The 21,382-nt window shown below is 56.4% G+C and overlaps 3 protein-coding genes across 5 annotated transcripts; 1 reads left to right on the top strand and 2 right to left on the bottom strand.

Annotated features, from left to right (window-relative positions):
- Nucleotides 1–5,872: 5,872 nt before the first annotated feature.
- On the top strand, nucleotides 5,873–13,835 carry GFAP (glial fibrillary acidic protein). 2 transcript variants are annotated; one of them, XM_059670425.1, is made up of 10 exons: nucleotides 5,873–6,358; nucleotides 7,300–7,360; nucleotides 7,560–7,655; nucleotides 8,577–8,738; nucleotides 9,896–10,021; nucleotides 10,266–10,486; nucleotides 10,908–10,951; nucleotides 11,317–11,436; nucleotides 12,704–12,789; nucleotides 13,448–13,835. In XM_059670425.1, exons 1-10 carry the CDS (start codon nucleotides 5,898–5,900, stop codon nucleotides 13,487–13,489), a joined length of 1,419 nt encoding a protein of 472 aa, XP_059526408.1. In that variant the 5' UTR covers nucleotides 5,873–5,897; the 3' UTR covers nucleotides 13,490–13,835. The 2 variants fall into 2 exon arrangements, with proteins under 2 accessions (XP_059526408.1, XP_059526407.1); XM_059670424.1 differs by lacking the exon at nucleotides 11,317–11,436 and having other exon boundaries at nucleotides 5,874–6,358.
- A 1,882-nt stretch (nucleotides 13,836–15,717) lies between these two features.
- Nucleotides 15,718–17,255, bottom strand: FAM187A (family with sequence similarity 187 member A). The gene has a single exon (XM_059670419.1). The coding sequence runs from the start codon at nucleotides 17,253–17,255 to the stop codon at nucleotides 16,011–16,013; it is 1,245 nt and encodes a 414-aa protein (XP_059526402.1). The 3' UTR covers nucleotides 15,718–16,010.
- Nucleotides 17,256–17,384: 129 nt separating this feature from the next.
- On the bottom strand, nucleotides 17,385–21,372 carry CCDC103 (coiled-coil domain containing 103). Of its 2 annotated transcripts, none has more exons than XM_059670420.1 (4): nucleotides 20,865–21,372; nucleotides 20,058–20,209; nucleotides 19,517–19,649; nucleotides 17,385–18,684 (listed from the first exon to the last, which is right to left on the bottom strand). In XM_059670420.1, exons 2-4 carry the CDS (start codon nucleotides 20,198–20,200, stop codon nucleotides 18,232–18,234), a joined length of 729 nt encoding a protein of 242 aa, XP_059526403.1. In that variant the 5' UTR covers nucleotides 20,201–20,209; nucleotides 20,865–21,372; the 3' UTR covers nucleotides 17,385–18,231. The 2 variants fall into 2 exon arrangements, with proteins under 2 accessions (XP_059526403.1, XP_059526404.1); XM_059670421.1 differs by having other exon boundaries at nucleotides 21,098–21,372.
- Between the last annotated feature and the right edge of the window lie 10 nt (nucleotides 21,373–21,382).

Here is a 21,382-nt window from a genome sequence, read left to right as displayed (position 1 = left end):
TCCCAGGCCTTTCACACCCACCTCAGGCCCCGCAGCTCAGGTCTGGACTCTACTCTCGGGCACAAACTCCTACCCAGTTCAGAGAACCCCTCTCAGTTCCAGGAGCTTCAGACACAGGGACCAAGCTTGGTTCCTTCATGCAGGACCTCAGAACAGCACTGCTTCCTGTCCCTGAGTGTGAGCCAACCCTGCATCAGTGTGGAGACCTGTCCAAGGGAGAGGACTGGGCTTTCTCCTCTAGGCCTGGCCACCTGCAGCCATCTGCTTGGCCCCCCACAGAAGTCCTGCCTCCCAGACTTCTGCTTGTCTGTCCCCAGGTTCCCCCAGGAATGTCCTGACCCTTGGCTAAGTTTGGAGGGATCCCGGTTCCCAGGGCCATCATAGTTCATAGCCGTCTTCCCTTCCTCCATGGTTCTTTTGTGGAGGGGGACCCAGGAGGGTTTGGGATGGAGGTTTTGGGAGTAGAAGGGACCAGAGTCACCCCTTGGGCCCTGTGAACTGCTTTCCAGCTCACCACAAGGGCTCCCCTCGGCTCACCGCAGCCCTCCCGCCACTGGTCCCTGGTTCATCCTGTCCATTTGGAGGACCACTGGATTGGAAATAACAGACTGCCTGCCAGCCCTCTCCAGCAGGGGACACATCTGGTCCCCACATTTCACCCTCCCAGAGGGATGCAGTCAGGCAGGGATATGGAGGGGAGCGAGCAGCAGAGCAGATGGGGGAGGGGGGAGGAAGCAATTAAAAAGTGGGTCTTGGGGTTAGAGGTGAGAGATGGGGGAGGCCGGAGTGAGCCCTGGCTGGGAGGGGGAGAAAGGGGAAAGAAAGAGCCTGAGCTTATTAACCCCAATGAAGCAGCCTGGCCCCTGGGTCTGTGGAGGTGAGTGAATTGATGATGCTTCAGATGACAGGAGGCAGGGAAGAGGAAAGGGAAGGAGACTGGGGGGTGCAGCCAGGACTCCTTCTGCAGCCACAGGAGTTGGGTGCTTCTAACCCACAGAGGTTAGAAGCTGGGCATAGGCTGCGGATGGCAGAGGAAGCTACCCTGGCCTGGGGCAGCCATCCTCCAACTGGAAGGAGATAACCTCTACCCTCAAGGGGCATCCAGCTGACAGTGAACCATGGGTTCTTCTATCAGGGAGCTCCCACCCACGGGGAAGGGTGGCCCCTGTCCTGTGGGTACCTTAGTCTGCAGCGGGAAGCAGACCTATCCTAGGGTGCTCCCAGCCTGATCCCAGTCCTAGCATTCGGAAGCCCCCATCCATGAGGGAAGACGTGGCCCTTCTCCTCAGGAAGCAGGCTGAGGTACAGAAGAGCCGCACCCCAGGACGGAGTTGGGCTGGGGAAGGGCAAGGATGGAGGAGTCAGGGAGGCCAGAAAGACTGGGAGACAGCCTCTACTCTGAGTTCCTCCTGGGCGGTTGGAGATAGCTGACACGTGTCCCCCGGCAAACCCAAAGCCGGGGCAAACATGCTGGGCGAGGGGCGAACAGTGCTGACTCCCACCCTGTCCTCACTGGCTGCTGCCACCTGTGTCCTGGCCACACCGCCAACTAACTGCCTGTGTTGGGGGTGGGGACACACTGTCCCTGCTCCACCAACATGAGGTGAACAGGACATGGCAGCCCCTCCTCCTGGTGGACCCAGCTTCCAGTCTGGGCCCACCCCATCACACATGTGCTAACATGTAGATATATAAATCACCACAGTGGTCAGCAAACTGCGGCTCGCGAGCCACATGCGGCTCTTTGGCCCCTTGAGTGTGGCTCTTCCACAAAATACCGACTTCTGCGCATGGGCCACGAAGTTTCAATCGCACTGTAGGTGCATGCCCGCACCTGGCATTTTGTGGAAGAGCCACACTCCAGGGGCCAAAGAGCCGCATGTGGCTCGCGAGCCGCAGTTTGCCGACCACTGACCTAGCAGGTGTTATTAAATGGGAGCTGTGATTTATCAAGCACCTGCTGCATCCTCCAGCTTTCACTGATTTTATCCTCACAACTCCCTTGGCAGTGAGTATGGCTAGTCCCATGTTAGTTGTGGAAGTGGAGACTCAGAGACGGGACCTTAAGTCAAGATCACACAGCTATTGAGCAGCCACAGTCCTGCTCTTTCCCTAGAGGGCATTGCCCCAGCCGTCAGAGGTAACTTGCGGGGAAGAAAAGGGGGTGATGCCTCTGGGTGAGCCCAGCTTTCTCTGCCTCCAGACCTGGTAAGCTGAGCACTGCCATCTAGTGGCCACCAGGGCCCGGTTCCCTTCCTCAGAGATGGGTCAGGGAACGGACACACTGAGTGGTGCACAAGGAGTCAGCCAGAGAGACCCATGTTTTCTCTTCATCCCACCTACACTTGCCGCCCACCATGCTGTGCGGGTACTGGGAGAGCGGCAGGGGCTCCAGCGGAGCCGGTGGGCGCAGTCTAGTGGCAAAGCAGCCACTTGAATTAGAGGTTGGCAAATCTGGAAAACACTGGGCCCCTCGTGTGTGGGTTGAGGCCAGGTGTTGTGTTGGCCTGTCCTGCGAGACATGTGGGCCCTGTAGGCAGGTGGGCATCTTGACAGATTTATGACACGGGTGGGGGTGCAGGGGTAGAAGGTCATCTTCTATCTACTTCAACCTGAAGTGGGGCATGGCTTGGCTGAAGGCCCTGTGGAGGGGTATTCGGGCACCCTCTCCCCATGGCCCACAGCTTTCTGCTGCCCAGCGAAGAAGTTGGTCTAGCGATTGGCCTGAGGCTTTAGATGTTGAGGCCCTCAGCTTGGTGAAGCAGGAGAGGAAACACCATGTAGATGGGACCTGAGCCAGTCCAGGAGGATGCAAATAGCAGTGGAGGCTGGGAGCTGTTTCTGCCTGGGGCAGATGTGCATCATAGTGTAGAGAGAGAGGCGGCGGGGAGAGAGAGAGACAACACAACTGTCTAACAGTAGGACTTGGTTAAATTAATGCATATAGAGGAAAACCATACAGCTCTTAAAATGATGATGTATGTGCCGAGCCGGCACAGCCATGGGTGAACCTGAGAGGGGGTGGTGAAGGATGGAGAAGACAGACAAGACAATAAAGCTGGGGCTAGGGGGGACGCTGCCCTCTCTAATGAGGAGACAGCACCACAGCCTGCAAGCCGAGTCTTTATTTTATAGCCAGATTCCACGAGGCAAAGTAAGGGCACGGTTGAGATGTTTACAATGTTCTCGCGGGTTTCGAATCTACTCAATGACATGCACCTGATCAAGCGTTGTTTACTTGCTGCACCTCCTGCAGCCCGTATCACTCAGCCACGTGGGGCCACAGGTTCGAACCATAGGTCCCTCCAAGCAGGGACTTGCACGTGGCCATGAGAGGACCGTGCCTTCCAGCGGTTCTCAACCTGTGGGTCGCGACCCCTTTGGCGGTCGAACGACCCTTTCACAGGGGTCACCTAAGACCGTCCTGCATATCAGATATTTCCGTGACGATTCATAACAGTAGCAACATTACAGTGATGAAGTAGCAACGGAAATAATTTTATGGTTGGGTCACAACATGAGGAACTGTATTAAAGGGCCAGAAGGTTGAGAACCACTAGCCCAAGGCTTGAACCTGTCCAAACACTGTAGCCGCTCTCCACACACAGGTAGGATTCACTGGGCAACACTGACGAGCACTTCCTGCTCTTGTCAGGCCTTTTCCCTTTAGGACTGACTGCTCAGTGCTCATTTCAACTAGATTTCACTTGCACAAGAAGAGGAGGCTGCACGCTGTGCCTGGCCCAGCAAACTGGAAACGCAGCCGCTCCTAGCTACAGAGAGGAGCCCTGTCCTTCCCCAGCTCCTCCACCCACGACAAGGTCAAAAGTCACTAGCACCCCCTTCGGGATTCCCTCGCCATGAAACTGCTCAAGCCCTGGGGTCAGATGTGGGTAAGACTTAGGGACTCTTACTTCCTCTCTCTGTGTGGGACTCACACAGAGGATGCTGGGGAAGATGCTTTCCATGTGGGCATGTTATGGGCTGCATGCTGGGTTTCCCCCGTGAGTCCCAGCTTCGGGGCCTCTAAGAGCTGGGGAGGGGGTGAGCAGCCAGGCCTTGTCTGCAGAGCTGGAGACCTGGCCGTGCTGGGTTGGCCACCCCAGGGCCTTCCCCTCATGCCCACTGAATGACTCACCTTGGCACAGACACAATGGCCAGGGGTGGGCACAGAGCCTGCTTCCCGCTCCACTCCAGCCCCGTCAGATGCTTTCCGAGAAGCTCTTTGAGCAGGGGGCTTGGGCTGCACCCTGCCTAACAGCCTGGCATCCTGGGATAAAAGCAGCACAGCCCCCTGCGGCTGCCCTCGCTGCTCGGCGCCCTCACCGGCGGCGGAGAACAAGGCTCCATTCAGCAAGTGCCCAGCGAAAGGGATCAAAGGCCCAGGCGTGGGCAGCAGGCAGAGTGGGGGTGGGGAGAAGGCTGCCCACTTCCCAGAAGTCCAAGGACACGGATGGGTGGGGGTCCTGGGTGGGGTGCTGACCCTGCAGGACCAGAGTAAAAGGGGTAGATGGATTTGAAGTCTCAAGGGGCAACAGGGCCCAGGCCCAGTCCCAGGTTCCCAGTTCGGAAGCAGTGGCTCATGGGTTCCCAAACTCACCTACCCCTAGAGGCCTTTCCCCGTCTTCTCAACCTGATGTGTGGGAACTCGAAGGAGATAAATCTCCAGTGTGAGAGTGAGGTGAGGGGTGGCCAGGGAAACAGGGTATTACAGGAACAAAGATGGGAGTAGGGACAGCCAGCTCATTCATAACTGCTTTGTGGAGCTGTCAAGGCCTGGGCTCTGGGAGGGGGTGCAGGGAAGCTGGGCACGGAAGGCTGAGCCCTGTGAGACTGAGGCAGGGAAAGGGCCAGAGAGTGCAGTGCCTGCCCCCTCTTGCCCTATCAGGACCCCCAAGTTCCTTTCATCATCCCCCACTGCTAGAGAGAGGCCTCAATTGACCCTCCAGACCAGCGATCACCAACCTTTTGGACCTCACGCACCACTAGTGGTCCGCAGACTACCGGTTGGCGATCGCTGCTCCAGACAAAAGGCCGGTAATCAATTTCAGTCCACAGCCCCAGAACTCCAGGGAGTGGGAAGAAAGCAGGAATGCGGGATGCCTGTATTCAGAGGAATGGACTCCAGCAATCTCTTGGGAATCAGCTTGGTGAGAAACTGTAACACAGACTGTTCCTTAAGCATATGGGACAGGTTTGTTCTTTGTCAAATTCTCAGCACCTATCAGGCACCCAAAGGAGCAGTGCTGAGTAAGGGAAGGCCTGGGTTATGGGATCTAAGAGTTAGAAGGCAGGTCAAAGGTCACCTGGTCCAGCCTCTTCTTTTTCTTTTTTTAAATTAAATTTCTCCTTTTAAAAAATATATTCTAATGATTTTTTACAGAGAGGAAGGGAGAGGAATAGAGAGTTAGAAACATCGACAAGAGAGAAACATCGATCAGCTGCCTCCTGCACACCTCCCACTGGGGAGGTGCCCGCAACCAAGGTACATGCCCTTGACCAGAATTGAACCTGGGACCCTTCAGTCCGCAGGCCGACGCTCTATCCACTGAGCCAAACCGGTTAGGGCAGTCCAGCCTTTTCTTAACCCACCTTCCTAGAGAGAGGGTCTCCTTGCCCAGTAATTGGGCCTCAGACCTACCATCTGGCCTCAGGCAGTACCCACCAGTACCTCTGACTGTGGCCAGGCTGGGGCTGGCATGCCCAGGAGGCCCTGCCTCTGGGCACAATGACCTCAGTGGGGTGAGAAGAACGCTCCCCATGGCTGGGCTGCAACCCAGCCCCACCTCCTCCAGGCTATGCCAGGGGGTGTTGCCAGGGACAATCTGGCCTGTGTCAAGACAGCCCCTTCCTTCATAAAGCCCTCGCATCCTAGGAGCCGGCAGAGCCAGGCCAGGATGGAGAGGAGACGGGTCACCTCAGCTGCCCGCCGCGCCTATGTTTCCTCCTCGGAGATGGTGGTGGGGGGCCTGACTCCCAGCCACCGCTTGGTTCCAGGCACCCGCTTCTCCCTGGCTCGAATGCCACCCCCACTCCCGGCCCGGGTGGATTTCTCCTTGGCCGGGGCACTCAACACCGGCTTCAAGGAGACACGGGCCAGTGAGCGGGCAGAGATGATGGAGCTCAATGACCGCTTCGCCAGTTACATCGAGAAGGTGCGCTTCCTGGAACAGCAGAACAAGGCACTGGCTGCGGAGCTGAACCAGCTGCGGGCCAAGGAGCCCACCAAGCTGGCCGACGTCTACCAGGCTGAGCTGCGCGAGCTGCGCCTGCGGCTCGATCACCTCACCGCCAACTGCGCCCGGCTGGAGGTCGAGAGGGACAATCTGGCGCAGGACCTGGGCACCCTGAGGCAGAAGTGAGGAGGGCGCCTGGGAGAGGGGCCTCATGAGCAGGGAGGACTGAGCCCCCAGGAGGAAGTGCCCTCAGGCCTGCGGAGACTCAAGCCGGTGGCTCTGCCTCCCTGCTCCCTGGTTTCCACATCTCTGGGAAGGGAGGGCTGTCCTTGCTCCCCCAAATGATGGCAGGGACTGGGAGAAGGCTCAGGGCCTCAGGGATTTGGTTCCCCAAGACCTTCTGCCAGGAAAAAGGGCACGCTCAGCACCTGCCCCCTGGGGAAGTCTGTGCTAGAGCAGTCAGGGGCCCCAGCAGTTAGTTGTGTGTTTCATTCACTCTGGGGCCCTGTGACTGTGGGCGGGGAGCACACCTATTCTGAGCCTGGTGCACAGAGAGGAGAACACGGAAGGGAAGGTTGATGTTGCCCCAGGAGGACTGGGCCTGGGGGTAAAGGGAGGGGGGGAAAGAGCAGGAAAGCCTGGCTTCAGAACACAGGTGACTTGGTCTGTCACCAGCTTATGATCCTAGGCAAGGCTTTAACTTGCACAGCTGTGAAGCAGAGATCTTAATAACACCCATTTCCAAAGACCAGGGGAACCCCAGGGGCTTGGTGCTTTGCTGAGCCAGCTGGGCATGCGTGTGTGCCCTCAAGTGCAGGAGGACGTGTGTGTGTGTGTGTGTGTGTGTGTGTGTGTGTGTGTGCGCGCCAGTAGCAGTGAGTGTGTGATGGTGGAAGCGCCTGTGTGAGCAGGAGCAGGTGCAGCAACCCTGATAAGGCACCTTAGTAATGAGTTACAGGCAAGGCCCTCAGCTGTTCACTTTCCTGGCCAAGGCTCTCCTTTGGCCCCTCCACTAGTCCTGGATTGGAGGGTGCTCTCTGGCAGCCACCTCCAGGGAGATTGGGGCCGGGGTCCAAGAGTCCTCAGAAGAGCATGGACCCAGGAATGTGTCCCCCTACCCCAGGCTCCAGGATGAAACCAACCTGAGGCTGGAGGCCGAGAACAACCTGGCTGCCTATCGACAGGTCAGGGGGGTGGAGGGGTGGGGCGCAGGATGGGGGGAAAGGGTTGATGGCAGCCCACCCAAACACGGGCCCCCACCAGCCCTCCTGAGCAATGTGCTGCTCTCCCAGCCCCCGAAGGGGGTGGGGGCACAGACAGGGCCAGGGAATGGGGAGGAAGAGTCTGGGGTCAGAGTGGCCCTTTGCTTCCTCCCTACTTTAGGAGGCAGATGAAGCCACCCTGGCCCGTCTGGATCTGGAGAGGAAGATTGAGTCTCTGGAGGAGGAAATCCAGTTCTTGAGGAAGATCCATGAGGAGGTAAAGCCCAACAGAGAGATTGGAAGTGGGGGGGGGGGGAGATTAAAAACAAAGAGAGAAATTGAGGAAGACAGAAATAGGGACAGACAAGAGAGCATCAACAGCCCCTGGTAAAATGCACACAGATACACACTCCACTTATTGAGAATTACAAAAGTTTTAGGACCTCTTTTTCTCCACTATAGCCCTGTAGGAGGGACCTTTCAGTAGAATCTCCTTTTCACAGAGGACATTGAAGCCCAAAGAGGTTAGAGCACTTGCTAAACTCACACAGTCTCTCTGACTCCATTCTGCCATCTGTCTCCATTTAACCGAGAACCATTCATAACGAAAAGGATCCCGATTAGCTCTGACCTCAGGTCATGGATTCAGCATCCATGACCCCATGGAACCTGGGAGCCCACAGGCACACACGCACAGGAACTCAAACATTCTTTCTTTCTTTCTTTCTTTCTTTTTAATATATTTTATTGATCTTCCACAGAGAGGAAGGGAGAGGGACAGAGAGTTAGAAACATCGATGAGAGAGAAACATCGATCAGCTGCCCCCTGCACACTCCCCACTGGGGATGTGCCCGCAACCAAGGCACATGCCCTTGACTGGAATCGAACCCGGGACCCTTGAGTCCGCAGGCCAAAGCTCTATCCACTGAGCCAAACCGGTTAGGGCTCAAACACTCTTTCATAATGACACGGGTACACTTTCCGTCTCCTGCCTGTCCAGGCCTGGGGAGAGGACACCATGAGGCCCCAAAACCCCCCTGCCTCCTCTAGCCTGGGCCATGCAGTTCCTCCGACTAGGGCTGTTCCATTTCCCTTAGCCATCATCGATGTCCGACAGGCAGGCAGAAGAGGGCAATCAGAAAACCCCAACTGCAGCCTGGGCTCTGAGCCCTGCTATCCCTTCTCTCACCTGGTCAGGAGGTGCGGGAGCTCCAGGGGCAGCTCGCCCGGCAGCAGGTCCATGTGGAGCTGGATGTGGCCAAGCCAGACCTCACAGCGGCCCTGAGAGAGATCCGCACCCAGTATGAGGCAGTGGCATCCAGCAACATGCATGAGGCAGAGGAGTGGTACCGGTCCAAGGTAACCCTGATTGTGGGCCAGCCTGCCTCCTCCAGGCAGCCCTCCTGGCTCCATACAAGACACTCAGGGAAGCTGGGAGAGGATCCTCTCTGGGTGACTGACATTCACCAGACAAGTGAGGTGACTTGCCCAGAGACACGCAGGCAATATTACTTCTAATAAGAACTTATTGCTACTATTACTATTATTATTTGACAACACTGTTGGGTGTCAGGCCTTGTGCTTTGCATAGATTATCTTACTATGAAGTAGGTACTGTTCTTTGATAGATGAGAAAACTGATGTCCAGAGAGGTTAACTAATTTGCCCAAAGTCCACAGCTTCAAAGCGGTAGAGCTAGCTACCCTAGCCAGCTCACTTGGGAGCCTGCATTCTTGATGCCTCTGCCATCTGTGTCTTGGATTATTGAGCATTTGCTGCATGCCAGGCACTGCCCAGGCTACAGAGACATGTCTGGCCAGGAAGATGTGATGTGCACCCAAGTATGGTGTCTTATGGACAACACTGCAGGGCAGAGTCTATATACAATGTGCGGACCAGGGAAGGTATCATGGAAGGGAGGGTAGTTGGCCTAAGCAGGACCAGCAGGCCATGAAGAGAAGAGGAAAGGGGCATTCCTTGTGCAGGACAGAGCATGTGTAGAGGCCTGGAGGCAGAAGGGCACAGAGAGGCGGGGCCGGAGATGCTGGCCCAGGACACAGAGCTGAGGAGTGTGAGCGGCAGAAGCCAATGATGGTTCTGAGCAGACTGCGGCCTGATGGAGCCCCGAGGGCTTCGCTGCCAGCTGGCGGAGGGAGGGCTGTTAGAACCCATTACTGTCCAGGTGGGGAAACAGGGTTCAGGAGGCCCATAGATGGAGGTGCCAGTGCAGGAGATTCTGGGTTCTGTGGCAATCCTGCCCGTTCATTCATTCATCCCGTGACCAGGCATCGTGCTAGGTGCTGAAGACGCAGCCGTGGCTTCTGGTCTGCTACCCACGGGTCACAGCCTCTGGAATAATCCCACCCAGGGCCAGTGTCCTGGGGCGGCCGAGGCCACAGCCCTGGGGTCCTGCCCAGCTCCCTGATTTCCCAGAGACCTGCCTTCCCAGGGCCCACACAGCTCCCCACCTGCGGCTGCCACCCGCCCTTCAGCTTAGGGTCTTCTTCCCCATCTAGTTTGCGGACCTGACGGACGCCGCTGCCCGCAACGCGGAGCTGCTCCGCCGGGCCAAGCATGAGGCCAACGACTACCGGCACCAGCTGCAGGTGTTGACCTGCGACCTGGAGTCCTTGCGCGGGACGGTGAGCGGGCGCAGGGTCGGAGGCGGAGGCTGGTGGACGGGGGCAGAGAACTGAGGCTGGCGAGCGGGAGGAGGGGACCTGCCACCCCCGGGGATGCTAGAGGAGAGGGGCCAAGGGTGGGACCAGGACGGGGGGCGGGGCCAGAGCGAAGGCGGGGCGGGGCGGGGCCTCAAAGGCCTCCCCAGCTGGTCCCATCCAAGGGCGAGAAGGTACCTCGAGGGACCGGCTGGCTTCCACCCTTCAGAACCAGTCCCTGGAGAGGCAGATGCGGGAGCAGGAGGAGCGTCACGCGCGGGAGGTGGCGAGTTACCAGGAGACCCTGGCCCGGCTGGAGGAGGAGGGGCAGACCCTCAAGGACGAGATGGCCCGGCACCTGCAGGAGTACCAGGACCTGCTCAACATCAAGCTGGCCCTGGACATGGAGATCGCCACCTACAGGAAGCTGCTGGAGGGCGAGGAGAACCGGTGAGCCTGTCCAGCCCCCTCCTAACCCAGTGCCCAGCACAGTGCTCCCATAACACACAGTAGGCATTCAACAAATGTTTGATGAATGAGTGAATGCGTTCAACTCGACCGATGTTGATTAGGTCCCAGGGCAAGGACTAACTAAAAGGCTCATCCCGCCACCCTCCCAACAATAATTGGACTTCTTTTCGCCTGACCTATCTCTTGTGCCTCCTCAGAACTGTCTTTGCCCTCCTCCAAGTCCCCATCTTCCATAACATCCGAGCCCCTTGCAGACTCTTGGAGCTCCATGGAGCATGTTGGCTGCTGAGGAAAATTAGGAAATGCGCGCCTTGAGGCTGTCATGATGACCCTGAGTCAGGGCCTGGCCTGGGATGTCCTTGGGCGGCCTGGTCACTGCTCTCCCTCTGCTGTCTTTCAGCATCACCATTCCTGTGCAGACCTTCTCCAACCTGCAGATCCGAGGTCAGTGGAGCAGGCCGAGTGGCCAGGGTATAGGGTTAATGCCCCTCCCCCAGGCCTGTGGGCTGCTGCTCTGGCCTGGGGCTGAGAACCTGGGTAAAAGGGTCCGGGGTGCTCCTTGGGGGCCTTCATGATTCACCGTGGAGTTTCTGGCCAGAACACACCATCCCAGGGCATCTTAGGTGGGGCTTGCAGCCACTCCTGTCCTGCTCTTCCCTGTGCCCCCCTTTCATCCCTGCACCCCATTCCCTACAGAATTGGGTGAGGGTCTTGACCTCTGTCCTGTCTGCAGATCCCTGAACACTTGCAGATCCTCTGCCCATCTGAGTGTTTTATGTTTTTGTTTTTTCAACTGCTTGTCACTACAGGGGGCAAAGGCACCAAAGAAGGGGAAGGTCACAAGGTCACAAGACATCTCAAAAGCCTCACAGTACAAGTTATACCCATTCAGGCTCACCAGATTGTAAACGGAGCCCCGCCGGCTCTCGGTTAGCTGCCCGCCTCTCAGACACGGTGCTTTCCCCCACTCGGCAAGGAGGGAGCCTCACCAAGTCCATGTTCCCCATCCTCCTGGGCTCCCTCCTCCCAGGTTCCCCTAAAGGGCCAGCCTGTGCCATCTTCCCAGCAACCTCAGTGCCTGGCACAGGGTAAATGTAGGTTAGGACCTGGCACAGGGTAAATGTAGGTGAAACTAGCAGACCGGCTGGTGTTCGGGGTGATATGTCCTCAGGTGCTCAGAGGAGATGCTCTGGGGCCTCTGAGCAAATGCCAGCCTCCTCCTCACTCCTTCCCCACCTGAGAGGGCCCCTAGGGCCTCTGTGCCCAGTGGCAAGCTCTCTGCTTGAGTCGTCGGTCCCCACGGCTCCGTTGCTCAGCTCGATGCCGATTCAGCCCCGAGGATTATTTCCCCCTGGACCGCTGCTCTTGTAGTGAATAAAGTTTTACACTCCCTCCTCTTAATTTTAAATATTAGTGAGTGTTACATTTTTCTCTCTGAGGGGAAAAGCTAAATTACTTCTTACTTGTATGTGGGCCTCAGCTACGGGGGGAAAAGTCTTCTTCTTCTGGGCTAGACATTTAGGAAGTAGATATGTGTGTCCTAGGACTTAGTTCAGCATCAGGAAAGATAATGGGGGAGGGGGGTGCCAGCTCGAGGTAATACTGCCAGGTCCCAGACAGTAAAGGGCTATTGGGGCCCAGAGAAGTGGCAGAGAGAAGTGGGAGAGGGGAGGAGGGACAGGACAGGGACCCACCTGTACTGAGCCAATCACTTCACATACATGATTTCAGTCGACTGACTCCTCACTCCCACCTAGAGAAGTAGGCACCATGTCCCTATTTACAGATGAGGAAACTGGGGCTGGGAGAGGGAAAGTAACTTGCCCACAGTCGTGTGGCTGGTTAGTGGCTGAGCTGGGACTCTGGCTCTGGCCTGCCTGGTTTCAAAGCCCACGTGATCCTACCTCGACACAGGGTTGTGCTGTCAGAAAGCCAGGTCCCGGGCAAGGGCTCACAGAGGGACTAAACGCAGCCAGGCCAGGAGAGCCAGCAGGGCAGTGGACAGAGCAGCCAGGACTTGCCCAACACAGCGGGGACTGGGGGGTCGCCAGCCCCTGTGGAAGAGCCGAGGCCCTCCCTGCCCGGTTGGATAGGCCTCACACTCATGCTCTGGGTGTGACAGGAGCCAGGGTGGCAGAGGATGTCTAGCGCCCGAGAGCCCGGCCCACAGGAGGCCTCCTCTCCTCACATCCACAGAAACCAGCCTGGACACCAAGTCCGTGTCGGAAGGCCATCTCAAGAGAAACATCGTGGTGAAGACTGTGGAGATGCGGGATGGAGAGGTGAGGACAGCAGCCCTGAGGTTCTGGCCCCGTCAGCTCTGGCTGCCCCAGGAATTCTTGAGGCCAGGCTCTGGAATGAAGCCAGAACTGGCACATGGAAGGGTCTTGATAACTCACAGGGCTCTCCAGGGAGGCTCTGGAAGAGGGGAAGGAACCTGGATGTGGTTAGAACCTCCGCTGGCAGTTCTAAGGGGAGCTTGGGTGCCTAGGCCACGGGATGGGTCCTGACGTGGGCTTTCTCCCTTTCTCACCCTAACTCAGGTACCCCCAGCGCCAGGCCTGGGGGAGAGAGAAAAAAAATTAAAGACGTTAGCAGTTTTCTCTACCAACTTCCCATTTCCAGCTTGGTTAAAGGAACCTTCCAGAGGACTGGGAAAAGGGGATTTGGCATAACCTACTCCCCATCACACCAACAACAGCACTAGTTAATTTCACACCATCAGCTCACCATGTGCCTGGCGTGGTGCTAAATGACTTACAGGTGTGACCTCATCCCCCCCCTCCGACTGCTGCGCGAGGGAGTTCTGGTTACCATCATAGAAAGCAAAGACGCAGGGCGTCTGGGGACTTGCCCACGGTCACAGAGCCTGGCAGTGGTGGGCCCGGGGTCGGTGTGAGCTCCTGACTGTGGCACTGTGCACCTTCTCTGTCCCTGCAGGTCATTAAGGAGTCCAAACAGGAGCACAAGGACGTGATGTGAGGCGGGAACCACCTGGAGGCCCCTGTCCCCTAACGGGAGGGGCCTGCAGCAGTAAACAGGATAGCTGCCCCTCCTCTGATCGCTCATTTCCCCAGACCTGAGTTCCCACCACCCCATTGCAGCTGCTCCCCACGACACATCTCTATGCCAGCTTTTGCCCTAGGCTCCATCCGCAGTAGGCCCACCAGACAGCACCCACCCCACTCCCAGCAACTCCATCTAAAAGGGCACTCACCCCAAAGGGGCAGCCTGGAGGGGCATGGCCAGAAGCTTGGGTTAGAATTGGGAGGGAAGAGAGAAGTTGGGGAGGGCCTAGAGACCTAATAAATCACTCTCCATAGCCTAATCCCTGTTGTCATGGCAACCGTTGTCAGAGCTGGCGCTCTCTGGGCTATGTGGGAAGTGGGCCTTGGAGTGTCCTCGGCTGCTGGAGGAAAACCGAGACTCTGAGACAGGAAGGGGAAGTCCCCACAGGCATGGTAGCCCTGGCCAGCGGCTCATTTTTAACCTAGACCGAGCCTGGCCGGTCTGATAGTAGGCGGGGGTATCCTACCACCTGGCGTCCCCAGCAGACAGAACTCCTGGCCTGCCCAGAGGGAATGATGATTCAAGTGTCTCAGCCTCACTGAGCTGCCATGTGGGCAGTGGGAGCTTGATTCTCAGCACTAGGGGGTCTTCGTCTACGTAGAGAGGGCAGTGGTGCTGGGAAGGAGTAGCGGGGGCTGCTTGGCCCCTGGGTGTCAGTTCATGGAGGTCAAGCCCAGGAGGACATCCCCCATACAGGCTGGGGGAGGGAGGCAGGTAGAGTGGAGGAGGGAGGAGGAGGATGCTAGGCATCAGAGTTGGGGTTGTGGATGACCAGCTAGCTATACTTGGCCTCTGGGTCGTGGGAATCAAAGAAGGGATGCATCTTCTTGAAGATACTGAAATAAGAGAAAAAGGGGCTGCCGTCCACAGGGGCAGGGCACCCTTTGTTCAGGTCCAAAGGCCCCTTCCTTGCTGCAGAATCCCTGTCCACCCAAAGCCTCTGAGCCCCTGCAGCTGCTGCCTCCCAACCCAACAGATGCCGCTGCGTGAAGCCAACGCCATCCATCCGCCTGTCTGCGCCCCATAGTGACCTGATGCTTTTCCCTAAACTACGGGCCCTGTGGCCCCCTCTTACTCAAATGCAGGATGCACCCAGTACTCTAGGTAGCACTCTCTTTTATAATTCAGGAAATGGGTCCCTACGGCCTGGAGAGGGAGCACACACGTCCACCCGGAGCATCTACTCTGCTTTCCGCAGGAGGATTGTGGGGAGCGTGGGATTATCTGTGCCCAGACATGGGGCTGAGAGGACCCACCCCAGGGGCCCCCTCTTCCCTCTAAGGCAGCGGTTCTCAACCTGTGGGTCGCGACCCCTTTGGCAGTCGAACGACCCTTTCACAGGGGTCGCCTAAGACCATCCTGCATATCAGATATTTACATTAGGATTCCTAACAGTAGCAACATGACAGTTATGAAGTAGCAACGAAAATAATTTTATGGCTGGGTCACAACGTGAGGAACTGTATTTAAAGGGCCAGAAGGTTGAGAACCACTGCTAAGACTAATGGGAGGGAGAGATGGGAATCTCTTTCCAAGACTTGGTGCCCTTTCTCTGACTCCCTCCTGCCACCCACCGATGCCTTTAGTCCCTGAGGTAAATAAAGCCAACTGCTGTGGCCGCCCTCCGAGTGGACTCTGATCTGTTCAGGAGAAGCTGGGGCCCGGGGAAGGGAGCAGCAAGTAACCTTGCACAGGACCCAGCGTGCTTCTTGTCACTGATCACCTCCAGAGCTCAACACCCCCCATAGCAGCAGCCACATGACAAGTCCCACCTCCAACCCTGCTCTGCCAGAGCAGTCCTGGTGCCCCACATAACACCTCCCCCTTTGCTCCCAGATCCTCTTCTCACCCCCCGTCTCCAGCATGGGTGCAGTCTCTCAGGAAAGCCCTGAATTTGACCTCCATTTTCCTCATCCATTTCCCCTGTCCTAGTCTTTACCTTTATTTCCAAACTCGCCATATCTACCAGCCGGTCCCAGGACAAGGCTGGGAGGAAGGCAGAGAGGACATATACGTGGCTCCCCCACTCTTTTCTTCCTTCCTCTCCATGATACCCCCAATTTAACCAGCACCCACTTGGCAGTCCCCAAAGGCAAGAAAAGAAAGCACCTCAAACACTGCTCGATACTGAATAGGCCATTTAATAAATATGAGGTTCCCCTCCTCCTCCTCTGACCTCATGAAGTCAGAAGACATGTGGACCTTGGCTACTTGCATCATAGCCTCCGTCCCATGTCCCACCTGCCTCAGGCTTCTCCACTTCCCAGATCAGGCCCCAGACGTGCCCATGAAAACAGGGAGCAGGGTGTCACTCAAACTTGTTCGCACTCCCTTGCCACACGTCCCATCCCAGGATGCCCACGCAGAAGCACCTGGAATCATTTAACAAACACATTTGAGCACAGCTGGTCTTCGGAGAGGGTGGAGAGAGAACCTAGTGAGAGAAGCTGGGATAACAGCGAAACACGTAACAGCAGCAGCGACAAAGGTGGATGGTGACGAAGACTGCGGTGAGGAGCAGGTACCCTATCAGGGTGAGTTCCAAGGCGGAGCGGACCTCGGGGTCCGAGAGTGAGACCTTGTAGCGCCCCTGAGATGCCACGCCCAGTCGGAACCCAGCGACCCGCTCGCCCTGCCGCCAGCAATAGTAGATGCCCCTGTCGTCCAGCTGAGTGAAGCGGATGTGGAGATGGTTGCCATGGTCGATGAAGACCCTCATGGACCTATTGGTGCCCTGCAAGTACTGCGCGCGGTACAAGTGCTGGCGGTCCTTGTCCCAGGCCACAGCGTGCTCTGGCCGGGCCCCGGGACAGGAGATGATGAGCCCATGACTCAGCCTCTGCTGGTGGTACTGGATGGGCACCTGGGGCAGCCAGGGCCGTCTGCCCACTTTGGACACATAGTTTAAAATGGCCATCAGCCTCCCCCGGATCTTCGTGGTATTCTTGCAGGGCACCAGGCAGCTCTGGACCAGCAGCTCGGGTGTGTGGTCCCTGACCTTGGCCTGAAGCTTCCTGGGCACAGCCCGTGAACCACAGGACACCACGTCCGGCATTGTCTTGCGGTAGCGTGGGGAGAGGTCTGGGCTCTGCAGATAGCAGAGGCCAATGCGCCACTGCTCCCCGCGGACCCCGCAGCGGTCACAGGGGGTCCACTCCCAGAAGGTGGTGAAGACGTGGAGGCTCCCCCGGTAGTCGTCTGCAAAGGGCTCCTGGCCCAGGTCCTTGAAGGTGGCCACCATCCCCTCGCTGCTCTGGACGTCCACATCGTAGGCGTAGAAGTAGTCCCCCTTGCGGGTGCCGCAGAAATACAAGCCCGAGTCCTCAGGCTGGGCCCGGAAGACCACCAGGCTGAACATGCGGATGCTGAAGCGGGCCAGCAGGCCGCTGCCCACCCGTACCTGGGAGGCCGCCGTCAGCATCTGCCCATCGAAGTCCGTCAGCACCTTGGTGCGGCTGCTACCCAGGCGCTCCTGATAGTACCAGACCACAGCAGCCACCTCCTCGGGCTTACAGTGGCAGGGCAGCTCGAAGCTCATGTCGGCCAGGTAGGCTGCGTTATCGAACATCAGGAAAGCAGGGCAGGGGGTCCTCTGAAAAATGTTCTCCTTCTCCACGATTTCAAAGGCCCGGAGACTCCCCCCTGCCCACAGGAGCACAATGATGCGGGGCAGGCTCATGCCTGAAGGAGGGGAGGGTCGGAGCGGGGAAACCAGGGCACCACAGGCCTATGAGGCTGCTAGAATTCACCGCTGGAGGAAAGGATGAAGCAGCCAAGAAAAGCAGCAACCATCTGCAGGGGAAGCGGCCAAAGGCAAGGCCATTTATTCCCAGCCGGTGTACAGGAGGCCCTTCTCATGTGGCCAGATGCCCTTCCAATGTGATCTCGAGGAAGAGCCATTCTAGAACCCGGCCCTCTCTCCCCTTTCTAGAACACTGGCCCTCACCTGAGAATGGGTCAGGAGAAACTGGAATGGGAAGCAAGGCTAGGAGCCAGACAGGGAAATCTCGGCCTCCCTGCTCCAGGCCTTGCCCTGGTGACTGGTGGAAAGGTCTTCCCTCTGGTTAATCCAGGAGTTGAAGGAAACCCACCGCCTTCACATCTGGCCATCCAAAGAAGCCTGGGAGGTTGGCCAGACCTAAACTGATGGCTTGGGGCTTTCCCAGAACCAACCTGCACAGGACCTCAGCCCCTGGGGGAAAATACATCTCAAATGAGGTAGCATTTGACCATTTGCTAATCAAATGCCCATTCATTGGTTTTACGTTATGAATAGTCTTGTTAAAAGCTATGGAGATCAGTATTGGTTTATTACTGAAGATTAATGATTTTCCTTCTTCCCTTTTTTGGGTAGAGGCCTTACGAGTGTAGCCAGCATTTGGTGGGCCACAGCCGTGACAGACTCTGAGGGTGGGAAGCAAAGCTCTTTCAACTTTCTGGGCCCTTGACCATCCTGTGGATCTACACAGTTCAGAATATCAGGCCACAGAGGGGCTGGAGAAGAGGGGAAGATTAGATGCTAGCTTTTGCTCTGAAGATCTCAAGTTGAGAAGGGAAGTCGGTATGGGCTTCTTAGTACAATTCTGCAGAGCCCCCAAGGTAACCAAAACATGCTGCCAGTGACCACTGGGGGCCTCGGAAGATAACTGGCCCCATCAATCCACTTGGTACAACCCTAGCAGTTCTTGTAGGAGACTTTCCTCCTCCTGGAGCCCACCAGGCTGCTCCTCCAGACCCTGCTCCTCCTGGCTGAGCCCCTCCTTCATGGGTCTAGGGGTGCCCATGGCCTGCAGCTTCTGAAACAAGCTTCTGCAGCTCTCTCTCTCTGCGTGGCTCATCAGGCTCAGGTTCAGGGCAAAGCGCCCGGTACTGGCCAGGCCGCGCAAGATCCCCAGCACCACCAGCCGGTCAGCCGGCCTCACATGATCAGCCAGTGCCATCAGCAGCTCCCCCAGAAGTCCGAACCCCACGTCCGTCTGGAAGAGGTGACCCAGCTTGGCACCTCCGAGCTGCAGCAGGGCCTGGTAACGCTCTGGCCCACTCCGCAAGTATCGCCGCCAATCACGGTAGAACTCTGCTGAGGTCTCGGGCTGCAGGAGTGCTTTCTCCTGGATGGCAAAAGAAGAAAAGGGAACCCAGAGCTTTTCCAGCTGCTCTATGACAGGGAGAGTGAGGAAAGCCTATGGGTTCTCAGCTGAACTCTGCTACTGCTCTCTCAGCACTGGAAAGCCTGTGGTCCATAGCGGCCACCTTTTCAGACGAGGGAGGGTCTCAAAGAGCCCAGGCCTGGTTTGAGATTCTCAGTTGTACCAGGATATTCCTACTGAGGAATGTGAGAGGAGGGATTTTTACTCTGAGCAGAGCAGAGGAGACGACTGGAAACCTCAGGAAGAGAGAAAGAACTCAAGGGGAGTGTTAAGGATCTGTCAGGCTAGGTCTCCCTTCCAACACTGCCATAGGATTGTTATACTATACACCAGGGGTCCTCAAACTACGGCCCGCGGGCCACATGCAAATACAAATATTGTATTTGTTCCCGTTTCGTTTTTTTACTTCAAAATAAGATATGTGCAGTGTGCATAGGAATTTGTTCATAGTTTTTTTTTAAACTGTAGTCCGGCCCTCCAACGGTCTGAGGGACAGTGAACTGGCCCCCTGTTTAAAAAGTTTGAGGACCCCTGCTGTATGTACACCGTATAACCCAGAGCAACCCCAACCTGACCTGTGAATGCAAGTTAAAGGACAGAGACCTGCCTAGCTCAACTTTCTGATTTGTTCTGCCCAATTTAACTCCCCTCACCATCCAATGGTTGTTCTTTCTGGGATCAGAGGCAGAAGCCTGCCTCTGTTCGCTTAACAGGAGAAACAAGGAAAAGGTATGTGTTGTAAGAAGACAGGACTGGAGCTTTCCAGCAGAGAAGCCTGCTGGACCTTACCTACCGGGGAGATCTCAGTGGTTTCATCCGGAGAGGTCCTTCTTGGAGTAGTGTGACAGTTCCAGGGCACAGTCCTCTTTCCTCCTATCTTGTCCTTCCGCTCCAGTGGCTTGAGATGCGATGCAAGGACAATACCCCTGCAGGCAAAGGGCAGAGATTAAGGGATAGACCTGATGTTGTCTGTGGGTGTGAGGTGGCTGGACTTTGCATGATAGAGGCTGAACCTGTTGGCAGGTCAATCTGACAACAGTAACAATAACAGCAGCAGCAGCAATAGCTGACAGCTTTTAGGTACTTCCCATGTCCCAGACATTCTGCTCAAAAATCTTACAGGTAATAACTCGTTTGATCATAGTAATGGTTATTCTCTCTTACGGATGAGGAATAGAGGCTCACAGAGGTTAAATGACTTGCACAAGAGGACACAGGTAGCAGAGGACAGGACCAGGACTAAGCCCAGAATTGTCTGACTCCAAAGCACATGCTCTTAATCCACTACAGTCCACCATACCAGGGGGACCTGAGAAAAATGACATTGAGCCAACCTGAACTCCTCATAGGAAGCCACCCTCTGCTCCACGGCCCGAAACTTGGCAGCATTCTCCCTCTGGTACTTCTCATCAGCAGTAACGGCAGCCTGCAACTCTTTCTCCAAAGCCTTGAAGTCAATGATGTCATTCCTTTCCATGGCCTGTGCCTGGGAAGGAACAGAGAATGGACATCACTGGAAGGTCAGTAACAGGGGAAGGAACGTGGATTCTTCGCTGGCCCACAAAATGACCCAAAAGCACTCCGGACATCTTGTCACTTATATTGAGGGGTTTACAAAATCTAGTTCTCTACTTTATAGAGTTACACAGAGAGGGCGTGCTTAAGATTTGTGGTCACTGAAAAGAGAATGACTTTCAGTGTAGAGCTGTACCTTAATTTCGTATTCTGCCTCTAAGAATTTGCGCTTTCAGTGAGGAAGCGTATGGATCTCAGAATTCAGTCCCTTCACTCTTCCACATAGCGAGTTGCTGGGATTGAGGAGAACCTCACACAAAAGCAGAACTATGGTTAGCTATTCTTGAGCCCAGGGATAAAATTTCATCCATCATTAAATGTCTTTAATGAGAAAGAATACTTTTCACCCAAACCAAATGCAATGACTGAGCAGGAAATCAAGTAGAAGGGGCTTATATGATCCCTGTCCCAAATTCCTCGGTCCAGCCCAGGGCTGGAGGACTAGGTACTGAGGAGACCTCTTAAGTTCTGCCACTGTACTTCTGTAGCCTCCGCGTAGGAGGCCGATTGGCCTCTTCTACAGGGAGATCACCTATATGGGTTCTAGTTTTGGCGCTTGCTTTTACCTGTTGTGAGACCTCTTTGAGCCTCAGATTCCTGGTGCATTGAGCAAGATGTTATGACTGAGTCGTCATCAACAGCCCTAGGGCAGGGTGGCGGAATGTCGGCAACCAAGCCTAGAGCCCTCCCTCTCCACCCCAACCAAGAAGGGGGCTGGGCTGGCCAGGAATTGAACTCAGATGTTCTGGCTCCTGTCCAGTTCTGAGCCCTACCCGGTCGCTGAATAAACAGAACTAACCCTCTTGCCCCCCTGACTGTCACCCCAGCAGCCCTGGCCTTGGTTCCCTTGCTTTCTCTGGGGACGCTCAGATACTCCGCAACAGAACAGCTCAGTGCAGACCCGGCACAGCCGCTGTGGTTGCCTAGCAACTGCTCCCACAGCCTGCCCACGTGATCGGCTCGAAGGCCCCCTTTCAGTGTGGTCCCGACGCGCCTGATCAGATTCAGGCCCCTTCAGGCCCCACTCTGTTTGGGGTAGCCCACGCCTCAGTTGGGGGGCCTACAGCTCCAGCTCTCCCGTTTC

The sequence above is a fragment of the Myotis daubentonii genome, chromosome 16 (assembly GCF_963259705.1).
Source record: "Myotis daubentonii chromosome 16, mMyoDau2.1, whole genome shotgun sequence".
In the NCBI taxonomy this organism is placed as follows: domain Eukaryota; kingdom Metazoa; phylum Chordata; class Mammalia; order Chiroptera; family Vespertilionidae; genus Myotis; species Myotis daubentonii.
Note: the sequence above shows the minus strand (reverse complement) of the source record. Positions and strands in the feature narration are given on the sequence as shown.